Here is a 25,491-nt window from a genome sequence, read left to right as displayed (position 1 = left end):
ACAGAATAATCTCCTTCCCCATGCAGCCTAATTACAACATAATGCGGCCTCGTAATTTAGCTCTCGGGTTTGAGAAGCAGCTATTATTCAAAGTTGAGGCGATAATTTTTGTGTTATTTATAGTTTGTCAACGAACTATGAAAAAGAAACTCGAGATCTAATAGTGCTTCATTTTCAATAAATTAAGATCATCAGACGTTGGCACGGTCTTTGGCTAATGCATTTACGTATTCATGCAATAACGGAACGTTGAGTATGACAAATTTTTCATTGTTATCGAAATACAATTGGTATATTATGTGTTTTTATAGAAATGATGAGAAATTTTATTTTTTAAATTATTAACTTTTTAACACATATATTACACCATTTGTATAATAATACATTATGTACCATTCCGTACCGATTACATTGAAAAATCTGTCGTTGAGTACCACGGTGACAAGCTGACAGCCTTCATTTCATATTAGCCAAAGGTTTCTCTTCGAAGTTTTTCTCTTCTCTTTAGACGAACGTATCTTCGAAAGTTCGAATTATCATCGGTAAGGACAGAAGAAAACTCCAAAAACTAATTTTATATCCTTTCAGGCTACGTGGCAAGCTCTCACTGAACCCAAGGCGGAAGCTCGTGGGAGAAAGGCTGCGCTGTCAACCTCTCGTGGCGCCACGCCAACGTACTTACGTGGCAGTGTAAACTCGAGCTGGACAACCAGTGGGCACCCACCTCCCTATCGGAATGGTGAAAACCCTCCCCGAAACTACTTGAACTTTTTCCAATCGTGAGCACGGGTGACCGACACGTGGATCCCGACACTCTCTCTCTTCTCACTTCGATCCGCCTATAAGACGGTCTCTCTCTCCCCGTTGTCCTCCACGTTCTTCGCTCAATGGTTTTTCTCCTCCTCGTTTTCTCGGAAGGAACTGATAACTTCTCTTAATTTCGTGTATTTTTCCGAAACTATCCCTGGAGCGAAGGCTGATTGGACCAAAATGCCCTCCCGTATGAGTCGGATACAGCAGGAGCAGGAGCACTGCATCATGGTCGCCGCCCTCAAGCACGTCATCTCCGGTGGAAGCAGCAGCGGGCCTACCCCTGAGCACCTGCAGCCAATGACTGCCGTCTACAATGCCACGTGTACGCAATCGGCAGCCGGCCAACGGGCACAACGGGAGGACATGCTGGCCTTCTTACTAGACGGGGACACGTGTCGCCTGTGCGGGATACCCGGGTGTCTCGGGTGCAACTACTTCCCGCCAACGTTGCCGAACCGAAACAAGAAGCCGCAGCTGAGTTTAGGAACCGGGTTTGTCGGGATGAATGGGGCGACTACGAGGAAGAGCAAGAACAAGTACAGGGGCGTGAGGCAGAGGCCGTGGGGGAAATGGGCGGCGGAGATTCGCGACCCACTGCGGGCGGCGAGGGTGTGGCTCGGGACGTTCGAGACGGCGGAGGAAGCGGCCAGGGCTTACGACAAGGCCGCCGTCGAGTTCCGTGGGAATCGGGCAAAGCTGAATTTCCCATTGAACCCGGACGTCAATGTTGTCACGAGTAACAACAGTTCTAGTAGTGGAACTGGTGCTAATGCCGGTACTAATCCAGGATTCGCTAATAAGCAAAAAGCAAAAAAACATTAACAAAATGGACGTCATGGAGGAGGAGGAGGAGGCTTGATCAGGTCAAAGTCAACCTGGCGACTCAACCAGAGAATATGGAATTGGCGGCAGCGGGGCGACGGCAGAAAGCAGCGTTGGTCATGAAGAGGATGATCAGTTCTTGTTGTGGGACAAGGACTTCCTCCAAGATGGTGAAGCTGATGACCTATTGGCTGCCCACAAACTAGTGTTTGTGCCCTTTTTGCTTTGCGCGACAGTTTTGGACAAGTTTTTTAGTGTGTTGAGAACATAGCCTATTACACATGTCTTAAAATAATTGGTTAGAAATTTTATTTTCAAATTTCTAACTAATTATATTATTACACTTGACATATTGGACCATGTACGAAGCACAAGGAAAAATCACTCACATTTTTGGTGTCAAAACCACTTGAAATTTTGAACTTTTTTTTTTCTGTCACACTTCGAAATTTTGATGCATTTCAATTTTCAATAAAAAAAAATGAGTCAACCAAATGGTCAAAGTTCGAATGGTACGGCAATATGTTACTGTACGGCATTCCTTGTACTGAACCACTAGCAATGTGGTCACAAGTTTGAACCAAAGACAAGAACTTGATTGTAACCGAAATCATACCCTACCACACTCCAGCATTATTCTACAACGCTCATCACGTGATAATTAAGTCCGTGTGTGACAATCACCGTTTAAACAACACCTCTCCATTGTTGTTTTTCACGTTAAACTCATCCCTAAGTGCGAAAATATAACGAACGCCTACTTCAAACTCAACCGCAGAAGCAGGAATCGTTTATCACAACTTAAATTACATACAAATACAGATCAAGTGAAGTCAAAAAGAAGGGGCAAACAAGCATCCCCCGACGGCCACATTGACCATTTACCAGAAATTGCAAAAAGAATGTTACCTGGATTATGACGGTGTTTGTTTTTTAGTACATCAAATTCTCCAATAAATTGACAGTTCGGTATGCAGCCAACAAAGACTTCAGACATCGAAACCCGATCAACGGACCACAACTGAAAATAATATCACAAAGTTCCCTTGTCAACACCTTCCCCTTTTTCTCCCTAGTGGAGCACCAGGCAGGCCCATAGTTTCCTATCATATCACCTGCTGCCCGTTTCTGCAAACCTTCGTCGGGAAAACCAGCATACCCTATCACCTATACATCTCTCAACAAAATCTCAATCTCAATGCTAGACGCTGCACCTGCCGGTGCAATAGATGCTGCAAAAAAAGCAACCCAAAATCTTTTATTCCTGAACAACTGTTTCAACGTGCACTCTTTTTCTCGAACGCAACAGGCGGCAGCTCGTTTTATGTGGCTCCTCATGACGCTGTTGAACTCCCACTTGAGGTCTGTTTAGCCACGTATATTTGCTTCATCTTAGTACCTGGAAAGTTTTTCTCTGCACCCAGAGACTGATTTCTTCCTTGGTAACCCATTCGTCGGTTGGACCATTCGCCCCCAGAGCTATTTTTCTGCGAAGCATTACCTCTCTGATGGTAAGACGAATGGCCATAGTGCTGGTTTGGGATATTACTCTTGTGCATAGAAGACTGAGACTTGGCGTTACTAGCGTTATGTCCACTAGCACTCGTACTGAGATTCTGATCAACATCAGTCTTGGCATTATCTACTGTGCTACTCACAGATGAGCTCTTAGTGACAACATTCTGTGTTGAAGCCCCAGTGCTGCCGGAGCTTGTAGGTTCTACTAAACCCAGTTCATCTGGAAATCGCGTGGAAGTGGCTTCAGTCACCACAGGAAAATTACGACTGCCATCAATGGATGTAGAAGTCCGGGACTCAGGGAACCTGTTGGCCGGCAGCGATTGGTCAGCAGGACCATGGCTAAATTTAGAAGGAAGTATACCATCTGTCTGTTGCTGCATAGGCATCGATAGAGGAACAGACTGAAGAGATGATGCAGGAACATGGGGCCACCGTGCTTGAGCTGACATATCAGGAGAAGGCTGGGGACAACAATTTTTACAAACTTGTTAGTTGTTATTCCAGAAAAAAAGAGTATGGTAACTGTTCGCCACCAAATAGAAATACATTAAAAATTTAACATATTTATCATCCTTCACCCGCCATAGATTCATGTATCCATAACAAATTCTGAAAGGAACCAAATCTACTACTCAAAGCATTCCACTTCCCACTCTCTTCAGAGAGAACTATTCCCCAAAGCGCACTATGTTGCAAAACCTAAAACTACTAAGCGGAAGGGGATATATTAGGTCAACAGGCTGAAATATTACCTGGAAAGGAGAAACATCGAACATGGCCAAAGGTGAAGCCATGGGAAGGAGCGGTGACCCAGGGGCCAAATGCTGGATCGGAGCAGGCATATTGGTAGGGTTGCGCTGTGCAGAAACCATATTTATATTGTTCATCTCCCCCTCGCCAACACCCATGGTGGAAGATGCAGGGTTGTGCTTCCAATCAGGCTGCTTTCCTGATGGGATATAGGCAGTACCCATGAAACTCAAGCCAACTTGTCCAAATTGTCCAACAGGTGCAAAATGGTTATAAACAACCATGTGTGGAGGGCCTTGAACACCTGGTATACCTCCAGCTGGACCGATAAAGGGACCAGTAAAACCTGCAGGAGGGCCATAGAATGAATCTACTCCGGAATGGCATTGCTGCCACGTCCCAAGTGGTGCTGAAACTGGCGCACTAGTCTTCTGGGATTGTGCTTGGGTGGTAGATGCAGATTCGTCATGCGGTCCAAAAGCAAAAACAGGACCCCCCATCATGGGATTCATCTCATAAAAGGGAAAATGGGAAGGCGGGCCAGCAGGAAAATGTGGAAGCATTTGGCCTGAAGAATTCGGAGGTCTTGGTAAGGGTGGCCACAACGAAATTGGCGGGGTCTCCACAGATAGATCTGCTGGTAGTGAAACACTAAGGGCCTCTTCAGCCCTTGATTGACTGGCAAATTGTTGATCATCAGCTCCACCTGCGAAAGATTAAAAACTCTAATATTAGAAGAATCATCAAAAGAAAAGGCAACACTCACTGCTAAAACAAAAAATCCTTTCACACCTGCTGTTATCCCGTCTATATCAGCACCTTGAACATTATTGGGAAGGGCGGCCAAAACAAAATTGGTTATAAAGAAATTATTCTGACCTGGTAAATGTGGCATTAATGAGATTGCTGGGGTCTCCACAGATAGATCTGCTGGAAGGGAAACACTTGGAGACTGTTTAGTCCTTGATTGACTGGCTAATTTCTTATCACCGGGTCCAGCTACCAGAGATTAAAAATCATTCTAATAAGATAATAAACATTATAGGAGAATAGGAAAGTTTGCCACTACACCAGAAAACACAAAAGTATTCACCTGCTGTTATCCCGTCAATATCAGCAGATCCAAAAGTCTTGGTATCTGCAACCGAACCAGAGCAAGCAACCGAACCATTCCCAGCAATTTCATCACTGCTGATGGCTGCAACAGCAACAGCAGAAGCAGCTGCTTCAGCTTCTGATTCACAATCTTCCAAATAAACACAAGACTCGGCAGTGTGTTTCTCTTTCTCAAAGAGAAGGCCACAATCATTTTCAGCTGCAGAAAGATTGTGGGAGAGTTGCATGTCTGACCGAGATGGCCCTGGTGGACCAAGTCCATGTGAAATAGAGCGGCTGCTAGGAGGAAGTATTGTTGGAGACGTGACTGCACCTGAATATAGGAAAATAAAATCATCAGAAAATGACAAATGCAACTTCTAGCAAACTCTCGAGGTTTTTAGCATGCTCACCAAATTGGATTTTCTCGCCAGCAAGCAGAGAATTGATTGGATTTGCAGCAGAAGAAAATGGGTTCTCCTTCGCCAACAGTGATGAAGATGGCATGCTGGATTCACAAACTGAGCTAGTAATTTCTCCAACAGAACCATGAGACACAAATTGCCCAGGCTTCATAGCCTCATCAAGTTGGGTCTGTGTCAATGACATAACCTGCCGGATGAAGTCAATCAGTTAGGCAGTATACAGACGAAGGGGGGAGGGGGAAGAAAGAATTATGTCATATTATGTTGCTTCATCAGTACAATCAAGCATATATACGCCTGCGTGTCAAAAAAGGTGCAATAATGGAACACACATGAGGTAAATTAAACCATAAGTAGCACGAGAACAGTGAACAACTCATTGGTACAAGAATGGAACACAAATGAGTTTTCCTTGATACCAAGAAAAATAAAATTTTGTTTCATAACCAGAACAAAAAAAAAATGCTTGGGTGAAAATAACAGCACCCAATATGAGTCATGAAAACAACATGGTGAAGAAACAAAGAAAGAATAAAACAGTAACCTTACCAAATCTATTCAGAACCAAAATGAAAAACCTATGATAAAACAAAAGGCCAAGATCTACAACATAATTGGTTTGCACACCTGTTGATTGATCCGTGAATTACCCCATGAGCCCAAAGATGCTTGAACAGCATCCAGGACCTTACTCTTGTTGTCAACAATTGAGCCGCACCCAAGATTTTTCGGACTACCTGATACTACAGGAAGGGAGCTTGTGTTCAGTGACCTGTTGATAAAAAGATGATTAGGAATCTATGTATTAAGTTACTGGCTTTAAATGGTTTTTCAAAACAAGCAAATACCCGATTGTGTGGGATCTAATATCAGCTTGGGGATCACTTTTAACAGCAGGAGTGCCAATTGGAGCCAACGGTTGAGACACCACATTAGTGTTAAAACCAGATGATACTTCCATATTCAATCCACGTCCCTCTGAGGCAACGAAATCAGAGTGACTGCAGTTTCCTGCTTCTCCATTTGCCAGTGCACAATTTTTACCTGAGCTGGCAGAGGCAGTACTACTTTTTGAAGTAGAGCGAGGTTTTCGTGGAACCTGCTAACATGAGTACATAAAAGCAATTAAGCAATACTATTTATATCAATGCAAGGCAAAATACAAAATGAAACTACAAGCATTCCAACCTTCGAAGCCCGAGACTTTGCCTTGATTTCCTTTTCTCTCTGTTCCCGCCGATCATTCAGCATTTGCCTCTTTGACCTCACTTCAATGAAATCGTCTTCATCACTAGGAGCCTCTATGCCAGGTTGCTCAAAGACACGCACAAAACCACTTTGCAGAGGAACATAAACATCTTCTTCAGAATGAATATTTCTTTTAAGATTTCCCTCTCCAGATTGCGGGACATTCTGACTCTTTGTCGAAGCATCTTTTCCAGCTCTCTTTTCAGCCTTGCTCCCAGAATCTATTTCTTGTGAATTACGTGGACCTGGGCTCACACCCTCTGAATCTAACATCAGTTGTGATGGTTTATTTGACAAGACAATTCTCCTAGGCCCACTTCTTACAGAAGACCCAAAACCCCTTCCAGAGACGTATTTCTCGTCCAGTCCAACATGGTTGGAAGATACAGACCCTGTAGATTGCCTCTTATCAGCACTTACTCGAACTCGAAACTCAGTTCGCTGCATATTGCGTCGAGGTCTCCTGTGAAACCCACTAGATTCTAAATGAGAAGGCTCAGCAACTGGAAATGATCGTGAGCCAGAATTTTTAACTGTAACCACATACTTTCTTCCTCTGCCACCAGATGTTGGGCCATGATTCCTTGGCCCACTAAAATCTTTGTCTTTAATAACTGATTGAGATGGCGCTGCTCCAGTTTGAGCCTGACCTTGAGATTCCCGAGTACCAAAAAAACCACCAAAGTTTTTCCCAACCGAGTTATTGTGTCTATGGTCTTCCGCCTGAAAAACGGACTCAGACCTTGAGCTGCTATCACCAACATGGGTTACAGCAGGTCCCCGCTGCACCATGACAGACGTTTCAGCAGTTTCTCCGGCGGGCATTGAATTTATCTTTTCTGATACATTATCTTGTGATGCATCCAAGTGCCTCGAAGTTACTCCAGGTTGATTATTCACCAAACTCAACATAGCATCATTTTTCATATTTTGAGAAATTCCTTGACCAGTTTGAATAGGCAGAGGACCTCCTGGGCTCTGATTCAAAGAAAACCCGATCGGAAGATTGGGCTGAACAAAAGACATTGACTGAGGACCCGTAGGCAGTACTCCCTGGGAGATAGGAGAGGTATACCTTAGCTGACCAAACTGGAAGAGCGGCTGTGACGGGTGCAAGTGAGCGAGAGACGGACCAACCTGAGGATGCAGAGGAAGAGGCATCTGTATAGAACCAATTTGTATAGCTGGGACTGGAGATGGTATCAGAGATGGACCAGAAAACAGCCCAAACTGAAGCTTCACAGGTCCCTCTGTCTGATTCGGAACAGAAGATACTGTAGGCATGACAGCCTGACTGGACAACAAATGGGAGGTAAAGCTAACTGAAGATGTAACTGGATGCTGAGAAGATGGACCAGAACTACTAGAAGCATCCACATGTTCCACGCGTTCAGTTGTAGCTGACATATGAGAGACATTACTAGGCTGAATAACTAAATTCTGCATTGCCTTCTCAGTTTCTTGGAACATTCTGGAAGAACTACCTACATTCACTTGGGAGGACCCATCCATAGGTTGAAGGGTCGGTTCATCAGTACAAATTCCATCAAATGGCCCCTGTCCTTCAACAGTTCCAGATGAAACCTTAGGCACCACAAGTGCACCTTCTTCATTCCTTGAACTTCTCTCAAACTCATCATTTGGCATTCCAACTTCAACACCTTCATTGAAGCCTAGGACCAAATTGTCCATGTCAGGGGATCCTTTCTCCTCTAAATGCACGTCATCGAACTCCTGGGTTAGATCAATATTTTCATCATCTACTTCATGCACTTCATCTTCCTCCTCGTATCCATCTTCATCTTCATCATATTCTTCTTGCTCCTGAAGATGCCCATTGTTCTCAACAGCCCATTCTTCATCATAGATAGAATTAGAAGCATTCATCACATTCTCTTGTCCAGGATTGGTAGGTAATACAAGAGGTTCATTCTCTTGCCCAGACAAGGGAACCTGTTCGCGGTCTCCTGAAGCAGATAACACTGAAGAATCTCTAGACTCATCCAAGTCATCGTGAGAAAGATGAGTTGGAGAACTAGGGGGGCTAGACACAGAAAGAGATGATTGCGAGTCACACCTTGGGGTGGTGTTACTGTCCAGTTTCTGCTTCTCACTCCCCGTGTTTTCTTGTTTGACATTAATTATTTGAGGTTGTCCAATATTCTCAGGACGATTAGTATCATACCCTGTCTGCACAGTAGGTTCACTTCTAGCTGCATGATTGTACTGGATCTCATTGTCTAGAAAAGCTGAGGGGCCAGGACGGTTAATTTCACCCCTATAGGAGGTTTTGTGCATGGAAGCCAGTGATGGCGGTGGAAGAACACGAGGCTGCCTCATGGAATACCGTGACCTATTAAAGGAATAAGGCCCATCTGCATCAGAATTTGGATACGATTGTTCAGGGTAAGGAGAATAAGGATTGCCACGGACACGTCCCTGCCCCCATCCAGCATCACTAAACTTTTCAACAAGGTTATCATGGAATTCAGACTCAATCTCCATGTTTCTGCTATAATGATCCCCATCGCCAGAAAGGTTCCACCTCTGCCCCCTTAAATGAGTGATATCATCCATGTGAGGTTCAGAAATCCCCACCTTGTGGTAAGTGCTAGAAGTCATGAATCCACTACCTCCATAGAACTCTTCCCTTAAAGGAGCTCTCCCACCAACAGATGAATCTCGCCTGGGACTATGACGGCCATTATCCAGGTCTTGTAGAAGTAAACTTGAGTTGTTCCCATTCTCATACACATCTCTTCTCCATGAATTAACGGGTTTTCCCCCGTCTACAAAAGGAGAACTATCTCTAGAATAATGAGACCTAGAACCCATCTCAAAGGACCTGTTCAAACTTGAATCAGAAGATGCAGAGGCTGTGATCCTCTCCACCATTCTTTCACCATCCTCCCAGTCACCCATGTCTGCTGCCCTGGAGGCATCTTTTTCTTTCTCCATCCTAGACATTTTCTCATCTGCATCAGCCAAAGAATTACCACCAGTCTTTCCTGTTTCAGCCTTCCTCTTGGCAATCCTTTCCTCCAATTCTAAAAGCTTCTGCTTAGCAGCATGCTTCCTCCTTTCTTCCTCCAAAAACAACCTCCGTTTCTCCTCTTCCCTGGCTAACCTCTGCTCTTCAGCTCTTCGCATGGCATCAAGTTGTTCTTGTTCTGCTCTCCACGCTGATTCCCTAGCTTCTTCTTCCATCCTTCTCTGCCTTTCTTCTTGCTCCCTAGCCATCCGTGTTCTCTCCTCTTCTTCTCTTCGAGCTAGCTCCACAGCTCTTTCTTGTTCCTCGATGATCTGCTGTCGCTCCTGTTCTTGCATTTTCTGAACTCTCTCAAGTTCAGCCTCAAAAGATTCCCTAACAGGGTCATGAAAATCAGTTTGCTTAATCACATCTTTCTTCTTCTTAACCACTCCAAAAAGGCTGGCAGAGAAGGGATCCCGGCTGTCAAAACCAGTACCTCCAAAGTCTTTCATGAAAGGATCATCTACATAAGGTTTTTCACTCTTCGAGAATGGGCGCTTCTCCCTACCAAAATTGAGCAGTGGATCATTGACAGGAAGCCCTTTACCACCTACAGAGTATGAGGGTTTGGATGCTGAGCTACTCTGTAAAGCATCACCCCTGTATCTATTTTGTTGTTCACTGCCATACCGGTCACGTTTATTCCATTCAGGCCCTCTGCTTGTATATGAGTCGGTATAATTGTTCCAAGGCTGTCTCCCTCCTTGTCTATACCCATCCCTCCTTACAAAATCATCATGGGCATTTTCTTGAACAGATGTCAGACTATACTTATTATCCTTGCTTGTTTCTCTGTTTAAACTCGATGGCCTTACACCGAAATCGCTCCTGTCATTTCCAACTTGACCACTATTTCCATCTTTCGGAAATGTGGTATGTCTCCATGAGTTCCCTTCCCTTCCTTCTCTACTAGGTGTTCTTACATCTCTGCTGTATGGGTCCACCTTAGGGACTTCACTGGAAGAAACCTTTCCAGCTTCACTGTCACGCAGACCCCACCTCTCCGTAGGGTTATGAACTGGCTTGTGTGGTAGAACACTTATTCTGGGCATATCAAAATCTCTATCCCAATAAGCTTCAGTTTTTGAGTACCCGTGATCTCTGCCCCGATCTGTAAAACCATGACTTGTATCACGCTCATCATCCGCCCAATCTGATCTTGGGTTCAACCGTACTAGTGGCAATGGACCTGGAAAATACTCATCCTGCTTCTTTACTTGCTCTGATGCTCGATCACCACCCAAACCCTTACTTTCACTGCCATTCTCATTCTGTCCACCATGACGAGAAATCTGCAATTGAGGCCGCATGTCAACAAGCGAACTAGAATGACTACTATCCCTCTGCTTATTTAACAATTCATCACGGACAGCTTGCCTCTGTTTCTGATTCAAACCGTCCTTCGACTTTTGTGAAGGCCCTGACGAAGAAGGTAAAGCAGCCTGCAAAGAAGGGAAATCCTCCCCCCTCAAGAGCAGTGCTTTCTCAGCCAATTGATATGCAGGAGCAGGGAGAGATCCCACCGAGCCAGGCCGAGCTGAAGGTGGCATATATACACTGCTCCCCACACTGTTCCCCCTACTCACCCCATCAACACCATGCAAAGTCTGGTCATTAGCATCATCAGCTCCTCCATGATCCCCACCCCCTTCTTTCTCTTGCAATGCAACAGCAGTAGGCTTCGTCCACCCCACACCAGACGAAGTAGGCCTCGCCCCACTACCTGCAGCCCCTCCGCCTGCAGGACCACCACCTGAGCCCAACGAATCAAATCTCTCATGCTCTTTGCGCAACGAAGGCAGATTCAAGGGGGGTGGAACAGAAAGCTTCGACCCAGCAGCTTTGTTCGCACTGCGAGGCCTGGAAAGGACCACCATTCCTCCGCTGCCATGACTACCGGGCCTCCCCCTGTTCGTCCCGTAAACACTATGATGCGGTGGATGGTGAGAAGGCTGCCCATAGGATTTGTTCAGATTCACAGACACAAACTTGGCACCGACTCCGGGATTAGCCATCTCAGGCGTCCGACCCCCACTACGATCAAATTAGCGGGCTCTGATTTCGGCCAACGCATCAAAAACCCTAACCCTAGCTTTCTTCTCCCACCCGCCCAAATATCGAAAATCAGAGAATGCTCCCCCTCCGCGGATCTCACAGAAAAGGATCAATTAATCAGAAAACCAAACCCTAGAGCCACTCCCTAACCCTGCCCAATCAAAACGTCAATCATCACATAATTGCTCCATTAATTAACCTAATTAACTCGTAATGCTTGTAAACAACACCAAATTCAAGTGCGATTATTGTTCGATTAGGGTTTCGCATTGACGGAATTTAAGGAGATCAAAAGGAAAGAGGAAGGGGGAGTAGGATAAGGAGCTTACCTCCGGGAGCGCAAGATAGAGAACGGCGGGCTTAACGTGCGCCACGGAGAAAACACGAGTGCGAAAGCGTAAGATAGAAGAAGCCCTACTGTCACCGGAAACAGAAAAAGAAGCGGAGGGAAGAGAGAGAGAAAAAAATCGAAAAATGAGCTAAGCACCAGAGGAGAGGAAAATAAGGAATGGTTTTTCTGTCTTCTTGTTTGCTCCCCTTTATTTTGTATTATTTATATTTTCACCCCATAAACTTCTCTGATTTTGATTTTCACTTTCGCCTCTCTTATCAACCGATTGTGGAGTCGGTACATTTTGTGTTCCTGCATTGGCTTTTTAGCTAAAATGTCTTTAAGATTGGCAATAGCTCCTCACTTCGATCTCTGAGATTTGAAATCAATAAAAATGGTCCCTAATGTTGTCATCATCAATATTTTAGTTATTCCGTGAAAATTTCTCTTAAATAAAGATAAAATAATAAAAATACCCTCAAGGAAAAACAACCACAATGGTAGCTTACTTTGTGACTCCTCCATTTACCATTTTGATAAACTCCTTCGCATATATATATTTTGAAGGCATTTAATCCACATCTTCAAGTACATGTCTATATTTCTTCTTCTGCAAGTTATAAAACTGAAATGTTTTTCTTGTGTACGATAAGGATAACGCAACGTATCATATCAATTGAGATATTTGAGTACTTGTACAAGGATAAAGTGTTATATCCGCAAAACCTTCTTATGTTAAATTTTAGATGGTGAGTAAAAATAACGTTGCGGTGGTAATGGCCGCAACAATGGTGAAAGTTAGTGGTGATGCTAAAAGTAGAGTGTGCTGGTTGGGGTGTAGGTGTAGGAATGACAGTCGGGGAAGTACTGGTAGCAATAATGGTAAAGGCAATGCTGACAATGGTGTAAGGTTAGTAGTTGCAGTGGTAGGTGGTGACTACGGTGATGATAGTGGTGGTGATGGTGGTGACGACAACGATTAATGGTGCATGTATGGTAGTGGGGTGTGTTGGTTAGAGGTGTAGGGGTAGCAGTAGTGATATGTGGATTTGCAACGGAGCATCTTGGCAATGATGGTGGCAAGGGAAGTGGCAATGTAAGGTTGGTAGTTGTAGTGGTAGTGGTAGCTAAGATAATTGTGACGATGGTGGTCGTGATGATGTCGGCAACAATTACTCAGGTATGGTGGTGTTGATAATGGGGCATGGTGATTTGAAATAAAGTTAGTAACGGTGGTATGTGCAGTGGCAACGACAACAGTGGTGACGGTGGCATAAATCTGGTGGTGGCAATCACTTTGTTATAAAGAATGTGTGTGTAGAGAGAAACAATGTCGGTTTTCTAAACTAAAGAAAGTATTAGATTAATTTTGACGTAGCCTTTGTGTGCTTGTGAATTTAACCTTCCAAAAACCTCGAATTATCTACAACGAATTCCAATAGTAAACTAAAAGGGTAATGCTAAGGAAATTAAATGTGTAAACTAAATTTTGGAAATTAAAGAACATGAAAGTTGATTAGTTTATTACAAGCGTTGATAAACACACTCATTCATATTGATGACACATCATTTAGTTTGCAAATTTAATTTTTAAATTTAGTCTCCCCATTACCCAACCTGAAAACAACAATTACAAATAAGCAACCATTTACTTCCATTTAAGCATATTACATCACGATATCTTATCTTTATTCACATTTCACACTCTCAAATCCGCAAACAAACTAAGATATAAGCATCTCCATGACCTTGAGACACTTTGGCATCGATTTCTACACTCCATTAATATTCGCCAAATCTCCAAGCCATATTCACGTTCCATCTCACCGCCAGCGTCACCCGAGTGCAAGACGTTTAACGCACGCCGTGCCACCACGAGACAGCAGCCGGCGCTGCTACGCCATACTCAGCCAGGGAAGTTGAAGAGTGCACTCCATGAGTAGCATGAGCTTCTTCACTATGCAGATCGTGGTATGCGGATTGGGTTTATAAGAGAGAGAGAGAGAGAGAGAGAGAGAGAGAGAGAGAGAGAGAGAGGAACGGGCTTATAAGAGGAGCAGAGTGGGAAGAAAGAAAAATAAAGAGAGAAAGGGAGAGAGGAAAGGGTTGCGCCATGGGAAATGAACGGTAAAAAAAATAAAAAAATAAAAAATAAAAACTTGATTCTAATCCTTAAATAATTTCAACTTTAGATAAATAAACATCTGGTGTGAGAATAAATTTTAATTTTAGTCATTTGACACTATATTTATCGCTGCATTCATATTGTACATCAAATTTATTATTGTTATTATTTTTCTATAATGCCATTGTGTTGAGAGGAAATGTTTTTTTTTTTATTTACTGTTTTAATTGGTTTGTTACCGTTTTTTCTAAGGAAAATTTATTTAAATCCATATAACTTCATTCTACACCCAACTTAAATTTAACATGTGAATTGTCCCTTTTATCCTATATATTGTATAATTACTATTAAATACATGATGAAATCAACTATAAAACTAAAATTTATTAATAAACCCACTAATCAAAATCCCATTGCCGATTCTAATGACAACTGAGGGACTGAGGCTCATTCGAATTGAGGAATATGAAATAAACAGACAAAAGAACGCATTCTACATAATTCATGTATTTATGTCATTATTATTACTATTGTGTGTACATGCATAAAATGGTATTTGAAGTTATTGGGTTTATCATTATTATTACTAATTACTTTTGATTCTCGTTTTAAATTGAACTAACATATTTGAGCATCATTTGTATCTACCTTCCACACATTTTCAAATTAATTTTTATTTTACTCTTATTACATTGATACAGTGGCGGAGCCAGCATAGGTTTGTCTTTCACCCCAACAACATAAAAAACTCCATGTATATTTATTTGTATATTGTATTTGACCGCTATAAACATCTAAAGAAACTAAATTACAACCTTCTCCTCCTACTTCTATTTTCTTCTGTCATATTTGTCTTTCTTTTCTCTCTTCTTGTAAAAATACTTTAGTTGAAATATCTTGGCAGTCTTCAACATTATTGCACAATTTCCTACATCCACCGTTGACAAGTCTCTACAAATGTCAATGTATGTGGCATAAACCTTCGGCATATGTTGACAGAAATTAGAGGGTGCTTACTAGATGCTTGATGAAATGGCCTAATAAAACTTTTTTGATTGATTATGATCCAATTATTTAAAAGGGAGTTTTAATGAAAAGTTCGCAGTACTGTTTACTTTAACGAAAAACCACATTTTTATACTAAAAAGTCAAACCTGATACTATTTACTTTATCATTTATTTTGTCCTTATCGTTAAAACTCAAAGTTTTCAAACTATTTTCATTAGTTTTGCTTATTTAAAAATCATGGCTATGCCACAGCATGGATATGATGTATAACATCATTATTATTATTATTATTTTTGCATAGATATGATATATATAACATCATTATGCACTCTTCACAATTGTAATATTTCTTTCTAATTATAGAAAGTTGGTAATGCAAAATGAGATTTTTAGAGTATTAATGAAAATTCTCTAATATTTTACTCGTATATCTCAATTAAGTATATATCTTGAGAAAAAAAAAATTAAAGTATAGATCTTACATAACCGGCTAACTCTTAATACAACGATAGGTGGTTTTTTTTTTTTTTTTTTTTTTTTTTTTTTTTGAGGTGCCAATTTTGAAGCCCCCTCTCCCCGTTCATTAAAATCCCTAATATAAATTCCATATAATATGTCAATTTTTCTTTTTTTTGCTTTTCTGAGAGAATCATCGATAGTAGACGAGCAACACCAATATGGTGTTTTATTTCTTCCTCATTTTATGGAATTTTCTACGCAACTAACACAAGAATCTACAACTTTTTCTTTGGTGGCGTCATGGCATACCAAAATTGAGGTTTGGAATAGGAATCACCAAGATTATTACAAAGTAGTATATTCCTTCATTTGCTCGTCCAGCTTATAATTTAGACTATGGACGGTGATTGTATTCGTGGTTTCTCGTTTTAATGCATTTTTTCCCTATAAAAAAATTATTTGTTTTGTGTGATTGAAGTGAGTGATGCTTCCTCCTTCTAAATCAAGCATTTGATTGATCGTGTGAGTTAATAGCGATGATAATGTTTTGTTGTCCCTGGTTGAATGATTCTCAAGTTATCTATTCCTCCTTCTTTTCCATTTACCCTTGGTTTGCCCTGCATCGTATATTATATATAATTCCTTCTGTTCTTTCTCGCTTCAATGAACTTAATCGGAAAGTGAGTGTGGAATAAGAATACACCGACCAACTTCATGATGTGCTCCTTTTTTCCAACTTTGAATCCGAATTTGTTTTGACAATGCACGTGAATCTATCTCTCTTTATATTATTCCTCAATGGATAACACCCCAACACAATATATAAGATGGTAGGTTCATGCATGCAGTATTCATCGCAATATAATTTAATACCATCTGAAGAAAAAACAATGTCAAATTTCAGCTTTTTCGGGTTTCAATATGGCACTCCAAGAAAGCCTCCAAACAAACCAGCTCCCCAAATGAGAAATATCTCCAAAGAAAGATCGAAAAGGTATAGTTTTTCAAGGCCTTCATCCCAACCAAAAGTGGAGGAAGTAAGGTACGTGTTCGATAAATTCGACACGAACAAAGACGGTAGGATCAGCAGGGAGGAGTATAAGTCGGCTCTCAAGACCCTGGACAAAGACATTGCAGAGGATGAGATTGCCAAGACATTCAAAGCCCTTGACTCTGATGGGGATGGCTTCGTTGGGTTCACGGAGTTTGTGGAAATGTTCAACATGGGAAATGATGAGGCGAGAAAGGCGGACATCGAAAGTGCGTTTCGAGTGTTCGATTTGGATGGGAATGGGAAAATAAGTGCAGAGGAGTTGTCCTTGGTGTTGAAGAAGTTGGGAGAGAATTGCAGCCTTGGGGCTTGTAGGAATATGGTGAAAGGTGTGGACTCTGATGGTGATGGTTTAATCGACATGAAAGACTTCACCAAGATGATGGGAAGCTTCAAAACACCAACTGCGTAAAGATATCATATATATATATATATATATATATATGTTTGCTTCTGTACTTCAATAAGCTATATAAGCTGGATGTCTGCCTTTGCTTCTAACATTACAATTTGCAAAGAGTAAAATAAATACGTCCTTTCTCTTTTGGAGCATGTCTGACTAATAAAACTAATGAATTTTAGTGACCTCATCACAGTATGCAAGGAAAACCAAAAGTTTCCTCGTATATAGGCCAACTTAAAAGTTTTTGTGCTCCTAATTTATAAGGCCCTGTGAGGTCGTCCTACTTGCCTAAATCAGCATCTGATATAAAATAGACCTAATTAGATAAATAGTTATTGTGGTGATAAGATAATAAAAGATAGATCCGTGATGAAAAGAAAAAAAATTAAGATATATACTCTTATAGTAGAATCCGTTAACAAATTTAGTCAAAAAATAATCTTTCCGTTAACAATCCGTTAGGCAAGGTGTAAAACTGTACTTCCCTCTTCTTCCTCCTCCTCTGCATCTATAGTTCATTTCATATTAACAAGTCTTCGTCATGACCAAAACAAACAAAAAAACAAGTCTTCGTCAAGAAAACAATTGAATTTCTGATAATCCTTATCAGACGTACCATTGAGAATACAATTGAATTGTTCATCAATGACAAGAACCCGGTTTGTATAGTGGGTACGAATCGTGCCTCACCATATCACAATTCACCAAAGACTTCACCAAATCATCACTCCCTGCTTCCCCTCCTCCACCTACAAGCCGGCTTTGTTTCATTGCTTTATTTTTATAACAGGGAAGCAGTTAAATTCTTCTCCACACCCTTCTCTGCAACACTCTTGTCCTCCAAACCCGATTTCGGTACCAATTCGGAGCTTCCATTTGTTTTTGGGCGGTGATTCCCTTCTGATTGGCCGTAAAAGCTGTCGAATTATCAGAATTGTGGGTGCTGTCCCTCTGATTTTTCAAAAGGGTTGTCGGTTCGGGTCGAGTAGTACTATACATGGGTATAATTAGAGGTTTTGGCTGAACGTTTGAGGTCTGATTCGGGTTCAAAATTGTGGGTTGTGTTTGGTTTGCCAAAACAGGCGGTTGTTTATTCAGTGGCAGAGAGAGGAGGAAGAAGGTGTTCAATTCAAAGTAAATTTTTACCCCTGGATTTAACGGATAATTAATAGAAAGATCATTTTTGGATTAAATTTGTAAATGGGTTCTACTATGAGGGTTTAAATCCTAGTTTTTTTTTACCACAGGACTATCTTTCAAACTACCTTATCATCGCAAGAACCGTTTATCCGATTAGGCTTATAAAATATCATAACTTTGACAAGTGTTCGTGCTTGCTTTGCCAGTTTTCATTTTTGAAGTATGATCAGTCATCTTATGAATAAATCAATTAAAAAGGAGGACGTTGTAAAATAGCTTAACTATATGGCATCTTATGGAAGTCAAAATATAAAAAAATGATGAGATTGTTGTAGAATAGTGGATGTCCACTCAAATAAATTAAATAATGGGCAAGTTGTCATTCCATTGTCTGCTGAAGCTTGCTTTCTACAACTCCTATTTTCTATATAAATACAAACTCCGCACAACATCAAAGAAAGAAGTTCACAGAAGAGGAAGAGAGAAAAGAGAGGAAGAGAAGAGGAGATAATAGATAGAGTTATTTTTATACTCCTATTATTCTAAAGTATAATGAAAGCATCACTACTGCCCCGAGGATGTACTCCAGTCACACTGACTATAGAGGAACCTCGTAAATATTATGGCTTGTTTATTTATTCCACTGCACCCACCGTCAATTTTACAACACGTTATCAACACGAAAAACTCTTGTGTCAGTGGAAAGCACAACGCCACAAAGCAGGTTCATCTCTGTCAACTAAAATCTCCCAGATAAGAAATCTTTCACTTCATCTTCAAATTTTATGTACTACTGATTTTCTTGAAACAATTATATATTTTATTATATGACTTCCATTATTTGTTCGTCTTTCCCACCGCGCGCGCCTCACCGAATTCTAGTGAGAATTGAAATTTACAACGACTTGTAGTCGTCATGAGATAAGAAAACTCATACCTGACAACTGGTTTCCAAAGATCCAGAAGAATCTCATCAGACTTGGAAACCTAGAACGCGTCGTTTTCGACGAATCTTGAGAACTCCCATGAATACTTGGTTGTTTGAGATGGTGATGGCAGGACTGACTCCACATAGGCCTCCCTCTCTTACGCCTTTGTCAAACTCTGCTGTCATCTATGTCCCTATAGGGAGGTTCTTGCTTCGCGATGCTATGTTCTCTAGGCCATGCAAGAACAACGCCAGTGTTTGGTAGCTTTTTTGGATTGCATTGTCTCTATGTGACCTCTACAACAACTCAGCTGGCCCTGGGTTTAAGATTGGTAGAACTAGAAATAGATAAAAAAGAAAAAGGAAGGAAGGATTATGGAATGGTGTTTCAGGCACCGTGTGAAAAAGGATTAGAAAGGTGGAATTTTGGTGTATGATGCTGACACAAAAGGAGAAAATAACAAATGTTTCTAATGATGCATCCACACCATATAGAAAAGAAAAAAAAATGAATAAATAAATGAAAAAGGAAGGTTATGGGTTGGTGCAAGGCAACATGTGAATGAATAAGAAAAATAATTTGAAAAAAAAATAAAAGGGTAAAGGTTTTTTGATGGTGTTACACCATCTGAAAAGAAAGAAGGAAAAATAAATATTTGTTTATGTGAATGGTGTTGGCTTAAAATCCTTTCACAAGTTCTATTTACTTTAAAGCAATTTATTTACTATGGACGGTTTTCTGCCTATTACTTTAAGTTTTGACTTATGTGAATGGTGCTGAATTAAAGGCCATGTCACAAGTTTTATTTACTTAAATGCAATATTCACTCTGGTTGAAATTACCGCATATTGCTTTAATTTATTTATTATACTTATCTTTTATTATAATGAGTATATATAGGACCCGAAGTTCCTTCATCATATCAAAACTTTTAATTTCTTGATCCTCATCATATAAAAATGATTGGACCTGAAGTTCCATTATACAAAAAGACTGGGCATGAAGTTCCTTGATCCTCAAGATCAGGACATGAAGTTCCTTGATGAGTACCGTAAGTTTGAAGTGTCGCAGTGCCTCAACTTAATTGCAATAAAAACCATAAGAGTCTTAGTCTACAAACTATTAAATAAGGACCAGAAATTCCTCATGTCCACACTCAAAATGGTTTAGCAGAAGCCTTTATTAAGCGGATAAAATTGATTACCCGTGCTCTACTCATGAAAACAAAATTGCCAGTTTTTACATGGGTACATGTTATTTTGCATGATGCATTATTAATTCGGTTGAGACATGTTACTAACCATCAATACTTCTCAGTACAATTCGTGTTTGGGCACTAACCAAACAATACACATTTACGAGTTTTTTATTGTGTTATCTATATGCCTATTGCACTGCCACAATATACTAAAATGGGGCATCAACGCAAACTAGGAATTTATGTTGGATTCATTATCTATCATTCAATATTTAGAACCCTTGACTGGGGATATGTTTACCGCATGGTTTACGAACTATCATTTTGATAAGACAGTTTTTCCGCCGTTAGGGGGAGAAAATAACATCGTTCTAGAAGAATGATGAGAAAATATCATTTCAGAAGAATAATGAGAAATGACTGTTCCAGAAGAATGAAGAGAATTTGTTTTATTTTAATTCACAAAGCAATCAACATGAAAATGAAGTAAGAATAATTAAATGATGCAACGATGTATTAATCAAATGTCAGATTCATTTAATGATGCAATGAAAGTGATGAAATCACGTATACTTACTGGAAATGTGCCTACAAGAATTGATGTCATCGTTGATAAAATAATGAAGCAGCAAATGATTTATCTGTTGCATGTCTGAAGCGTGGCAGACCTTCAGACTCAAAAGGTTTAGTCATTTGAAAGAAGAAGAATATGGCACTACTGAACTATTGCATTCTCGAAGCATAAATGTTGCATGCCAGAAACATGACATTCGCCGCATGGATATACGTCCCAGAAAGGACAATCCGCGAACATGGGAATGTTGGTGTCTCATGCATGAAGCATGATAGACATATAGGTTCCAATGGCTCAACTCCAAGAAGTGGAGATTACAATCCAAGCTCTATAACACTCAAGAAGAGGTTATGATCCGCATTCTTTAAATTATGACTATCCTGAAAGAGATAATGTAATGCCCTTGAAGAGGCAATGGATATCCAAAGAAATGAAAAGCTTTTATGCATGCGCATTCACATGAGAATATGGGATCTCGAATTGATGATAACCAATAGTAATTTTGGCTTTTATAAGTAACTACTAAAGTTATTAATGAGCTGTGTTGATATTAAGTCTCGTTCGTTTTCATCAATGAAAACAAAAATTATTGGCCAAAATGGAGAAAGGCAACTCCATTACAATTTTGTAAGAACGAGGAAAAATTGACCTATATACTTGAATACAATACAAATAGCAAAAAGATGTTGAACCAAGGAGGTTACATAAGTGCATTTGTAATACAGTGAAATACACTCATATGATATGACACAAGGTTACTAATTGAAACCTGAAATTATACTCTTGTAAACGAGTTCATATGAATGGAGAATTATATATGAAGGGTTGTGAGTTGCCCACATCATATCTCCATAAGTAAATCCCTCAAGTATACATGGAAGCAAATTGCTCTGTATAAATTTCAAAGAAAAATGTGTCATGAAGTGTAGAAAATCCCTAAAGGATTCAAATTGCTTAAAGTAAGCTCTGAAAAGGTAAAGCATAAATTATGTACTCAATACCAATTGATTATATAAATTACCTTAGTGAGTACTATCATTATGATATTTCTGAAATATACTAAAATCTCTTGCAAGAGTTGATGATATTAAATTGAAACTCCTAAATAGTCTAGAAAAATTATAAATTGTTGAAGGAAATATTGTCTCGAGCTGCAGATCAAACAATATGCCAACACAAATTTTATCCATGATGTTTATTATATTAAAGTATCATATGGATGAGTTGAACAATGAAGAGGTTAATTAATATTTAGACACTAAGAAAAATCATTCGTCATCGTGAGGGAACTGATGAATTGATATTTGGTCCAGAAGTACCACATCTTAGTGAAGTATATGCTTTATTGTATTTAGCACAATACATAGAATGAAAAAAAAAAAAATCTTATCTATTAATATCTCTGAGAAATTACAGATATGTGCATACATGAGTTAAAACAAACAAATAGGATCCCTTCACAAAGATTGCTCATGTGAAGCCTCATTACTCGGCAGTACCCCAGAGAGGAGAGACACTGAAGATTGATCATGTGACGCCTTAGTACTTGGCAAAACATTAGAAGGGGAAGACATCAGTTGCCTTAGGAATTTAGCCACGAATCTCTGGTAATCACTTTGAATCCGACTTTCAGATTCCAGTAGCTGGTTGAGATTTCTTTTCAAGTTCGTGGAGTAATTATTTGCAAGCACGTATAACTCTCTATTCTCATGCTTGAGGCCTCTGATATCTTGTTTAAGACTTGCCACCTCAACCATCAATGATTCAACTTGGCGAGTTTGAGCAAGTAGGCGTTGGCCTATATTGGAAACAAAGCCAGCATATTGAACATTGAGAGCCAATAAGTCTTGAACAACTGACTCATCATACCGTTTTGAAAGGATTTTGTTATCCTTTGGAGTGAGAAAATTCCTAGCTACCACTGTAGCAGTTATGTTATTTTTCATCACAGAGTCCCCAACCGTAAGATAACCATTAGAAGATAAGAAGGACGAGTGTCATATATTATCCTGACGCTGCTCATCTGTATCACTTCTGAGACTCAAATCTAATCAAATTTTAGATGGGTAAGCCATTTTCAGAAATGATGAAAGAAAAATGAGGTCAAATAAAATCTCAGAAATGCAAGAAGGGGAAAATTTCTATGAGCAACAACTTTCTGAGCGTACTCTTGAACACAATTGATGTCTCTATAAAGGAAGAGGCAACATGGCCACTTATTCAGAGATCGAAAAGGCACGGCTCTCAAATTTTAGAAGCCAAATTTTCCTGAATAAAGTTCGTTGACATTTTTCAGACGCAATCTCAGCTTTTCGGATACACGTGCAACTTTGTCAAAGATCTCTGACAAAGTTGAAAATGAGTAAATTTTACTGTTCTAATTACACCACAGTTGCTGACAAGGGTAAAGGCATAACACCACTATTTGTTATTGGGAAATCTTTATATATTTCAACCTCCGTTCTTCATAACAAGGCAGACATGCAAGAATACCTAACTTTTCCTCATCTCCGAGAATGCATCTTCAACAAAGCATCTCGAAATACTCAGTTTTCTTCCTCTCCGAGAATACCTCTTCAAAACAAGTCACACCAGAGTAAGAGTATCTCATATCATCAAGGTTGAAAGTAAGGGTATCTCATATCATGCTCTCTCTGTCTTTTCTTTTGTCCTTGTTCTTATCTGCAAGACAAGGAGAAAGAGAGCAATCAGTCGCCACTTCGAATCAAGCTCCCAATCTGGAACTGATTGGCCCGAACCTTTGCCTGGTTGCTTACCTTACATTGCTCTTGAGTACTCATCTTCAACTGTTGATATGATGTTGGCTATTTACACTGAAGTTGTCAATCATGATGAGTCGCTACGAAGTGATGTTCTGAAGGATCATTCAAATGCAAGGATTGCATTCCACTCTTACATCAGGGGACAAATACTGCAAGAAAAGATGTCACACCTGCTTGGGGAAAACTAGGGAAAATACCACTTCTGCAAGAGGAACAGATAAGGCAAGTGAAAATGATACATTGAAGCATGTGGAGACAAGCACAACAAAACACGTGCCGATTCATCCCCGACGAAGCAGAAGATCACTTATCATGTAAAGTTGCTCGTGGTCCCATTTCATTCAAAAAAAGTCCAAGGTCCTTAAAGAAATCACAAGCCCGATTCAAGAGCAAGTGTCTACCACCCTTGAATCAAATTCAGCTTCAAATAAAATGAGTAAATTCAAACCTTTGGACGAAGTCTAGCAGAAAGACCTCCAGCGCAGTACAAGAACAAGCATGTGGAAAGTCAACAAGAACAACAGATATGGTACTACTCATCCATGGGAATATCCAAAAATAGATCAAGATTTTAACGAATCAATTGAAGACTTGTGAACATGCAAGAGGGAGTGTTGTAGAATAGTGGATGTCCACTCAAATAAATTAAATAATGGGCAAGTTGCCCTTCCACTGTTTCCCAAAGCTTGCTCCCTACGACTCCTATTTTCTATATAAATACAAACTCCACACAACATCAAAGGAAGAAGTTCACGGAAGAGGAAGAGAGAAAAGAGAGGAAGAGGAGATGAGATAATAGAGAGAGTTATTTTTGTACTCCTATTATTCTAAAATATAATGAAAGCACCACTACTACCCCGAAGACGTACTTCAGTCACACTAACTGTAGAGGAACCTCGTAAATTTTGTGTCTTATTTATTTATTCCACTACACCCACCGTCGATTTTACAATAGAGATTTGTTAGTTTGTTAGATTTTTTTTAGACACGAAAATTAATTTCATGTCATTGGATTTGATCTGGACTACTCACAACCAATGAGTCGAACCAACTCATTGGTGGAACCAAATCATAAATAACCCATTAATTAATAAGCAAATGAAAGGAACAAGAGTTATAGAATTTAAATTAAACCTTGGTTAAAAAAAAAAAAAAACTATTCATTTAGTGTGTCGTCTCTGCCCAAAACTTTTCCAGAAAATTGAAAAGATTCATGCGACTTCTTCCACATAGCATCTGTAGCATCTAGAATTTTTCCAAATCAACAACGGCGAGCTATCGTGGATGCGTACTTGCTTCCACACAAAACTAGCAACGAAATTTGTTCAAAATTTAGGGGTGAGGAAACCAAAACCAGCAAGGGCAAAAACTTTACACATAGGCTTCCACGTGAAAGCTTTCTCTAAATTGACGGTGGCGGTCTGCATACTTAGGGTTGATAAACCAATGACAATGACGAGAAATTTGGGGTTGTGGATTTGACTTTAACAACGGCAGAAAACCTAGTAAGTACAGTTATTATTTGTGTTTAGTTTGTTAAATTAATTTAGTGTTCATGGTTAATTATGCATGCTTGTTGATGAAATTTGTCTAAATTCATAAAGCTTTGTTTAGGATTAATGTAAGTTTATGAAGACTTGTTGACAAGTCGTGTTTAGGGATTATGTTGTTGATGAATTGGATTGAGTTGGAGTTATATTGTTGACTTGGGTTTAGTTGTGTTGATGAA

The 25,491-nt window shown here is 40.1% G+C and overlaps 3 protein-coding genes across 4 annotated transcripts; 2 read left to right on the top strand and 1 right to left on the bottom strand.

Annotated features, from left to right (window-relative positions):
* Positions 1 to 990: 990 nt before the first annotated feature.
* LOC137747844 (ethylene-responsive transcription factor ERF109-like) lies at positions 991 to 1,635 on the top strand. The gene has a single exon (XM_068487985.1). The coding sequence runs from the start codon at positions 991 to 993 to the stop codon at positions 1,633 to 1,635; it is 645 nt and encodes a 214-aa protein (XP_068344086.1).
* A 686-nt stretch (positions 1,636 to 2,321) lies between these two features.
* Positions 2,322 to 12,244, bottom strand: LOC137748457 (uncharacterized). 2 transcript variants are annotated; one of them, XM_068488608.1, is made up of 9 exons: positions 12,090 to 12,244; positions 6,615 to 11,911; positions 6,275 to 6,528; positions 6,054 to 6,198; positions 5,415 to 5,613; positions 5,000 to 5,335; positions 4,786 to 4,905; positions 3,909 to 4,612; positions 2,322 to 3,617 (listed from the first exon to the last, which is right to left on the bottom strand). In XM_068488608.1, the coding sequence occupies exons 2-9, from the start codon at positions 11,718 to 11,720 to the stop codon at positions 2,970 to 2,972; spliced, it is 7,512 nt and encodes a 2,503-aa protein (XP_068344709.1). In that variant the 5' UTR covers positions 11,721 to 11,911; positions 12,090 to 12,244; the 3' UTR covers positions 2,322 to 2,969. The 2 variants fall into 2 exon arrangements, with proteins under 2 accessions (XP_068344709.1, XP_068344711.1); XM_068488610.1 differs by having other exon boundaries at positions 6,275 to 6,525.
* Positions 12,245 to 16,554: 4,310 nt separating this feature from the next.
* LOC137746520 (calmodulin-like protein 30) lies at positions 16,555 to 17,165 on the top strand. Its single transcript, XM_068486543.1, has one exon. The coding sequence runs from the start codon at positions 16,575 to 16,577 to the stop codon at positions 17,145 to 17,147; it is 573 nt and encodes a 190-aa protein (XP_068342644.1). The 5' UTR covers positions 16,555 to 16,574; the 3' UTR covers positions 17,148 to 17,165.
* The last annotated feature ends 8,326 nt before the right edge of the window (positions 17,166 to 25,491 follow it).

Source organism: Pyrus communis, chromosome 10 (assembly GCF_963583255.1).
Source record: "Pyrus communis chromosome 10, drPyrComm1.1, whole genome shotgun sequence".
NCBI classification, from domain to species: domain Eukaryota; kingdom Viridiplantae; phylum Streptophyta; class Magnoliopsida; order Rosales; family Rosaceae; genus Pyrus; species Pyrus communis.
Note: the sequence above shows the minus strand (reverse complement) of the source record. Positions and strands in the feature narration are given on the sequence as shown.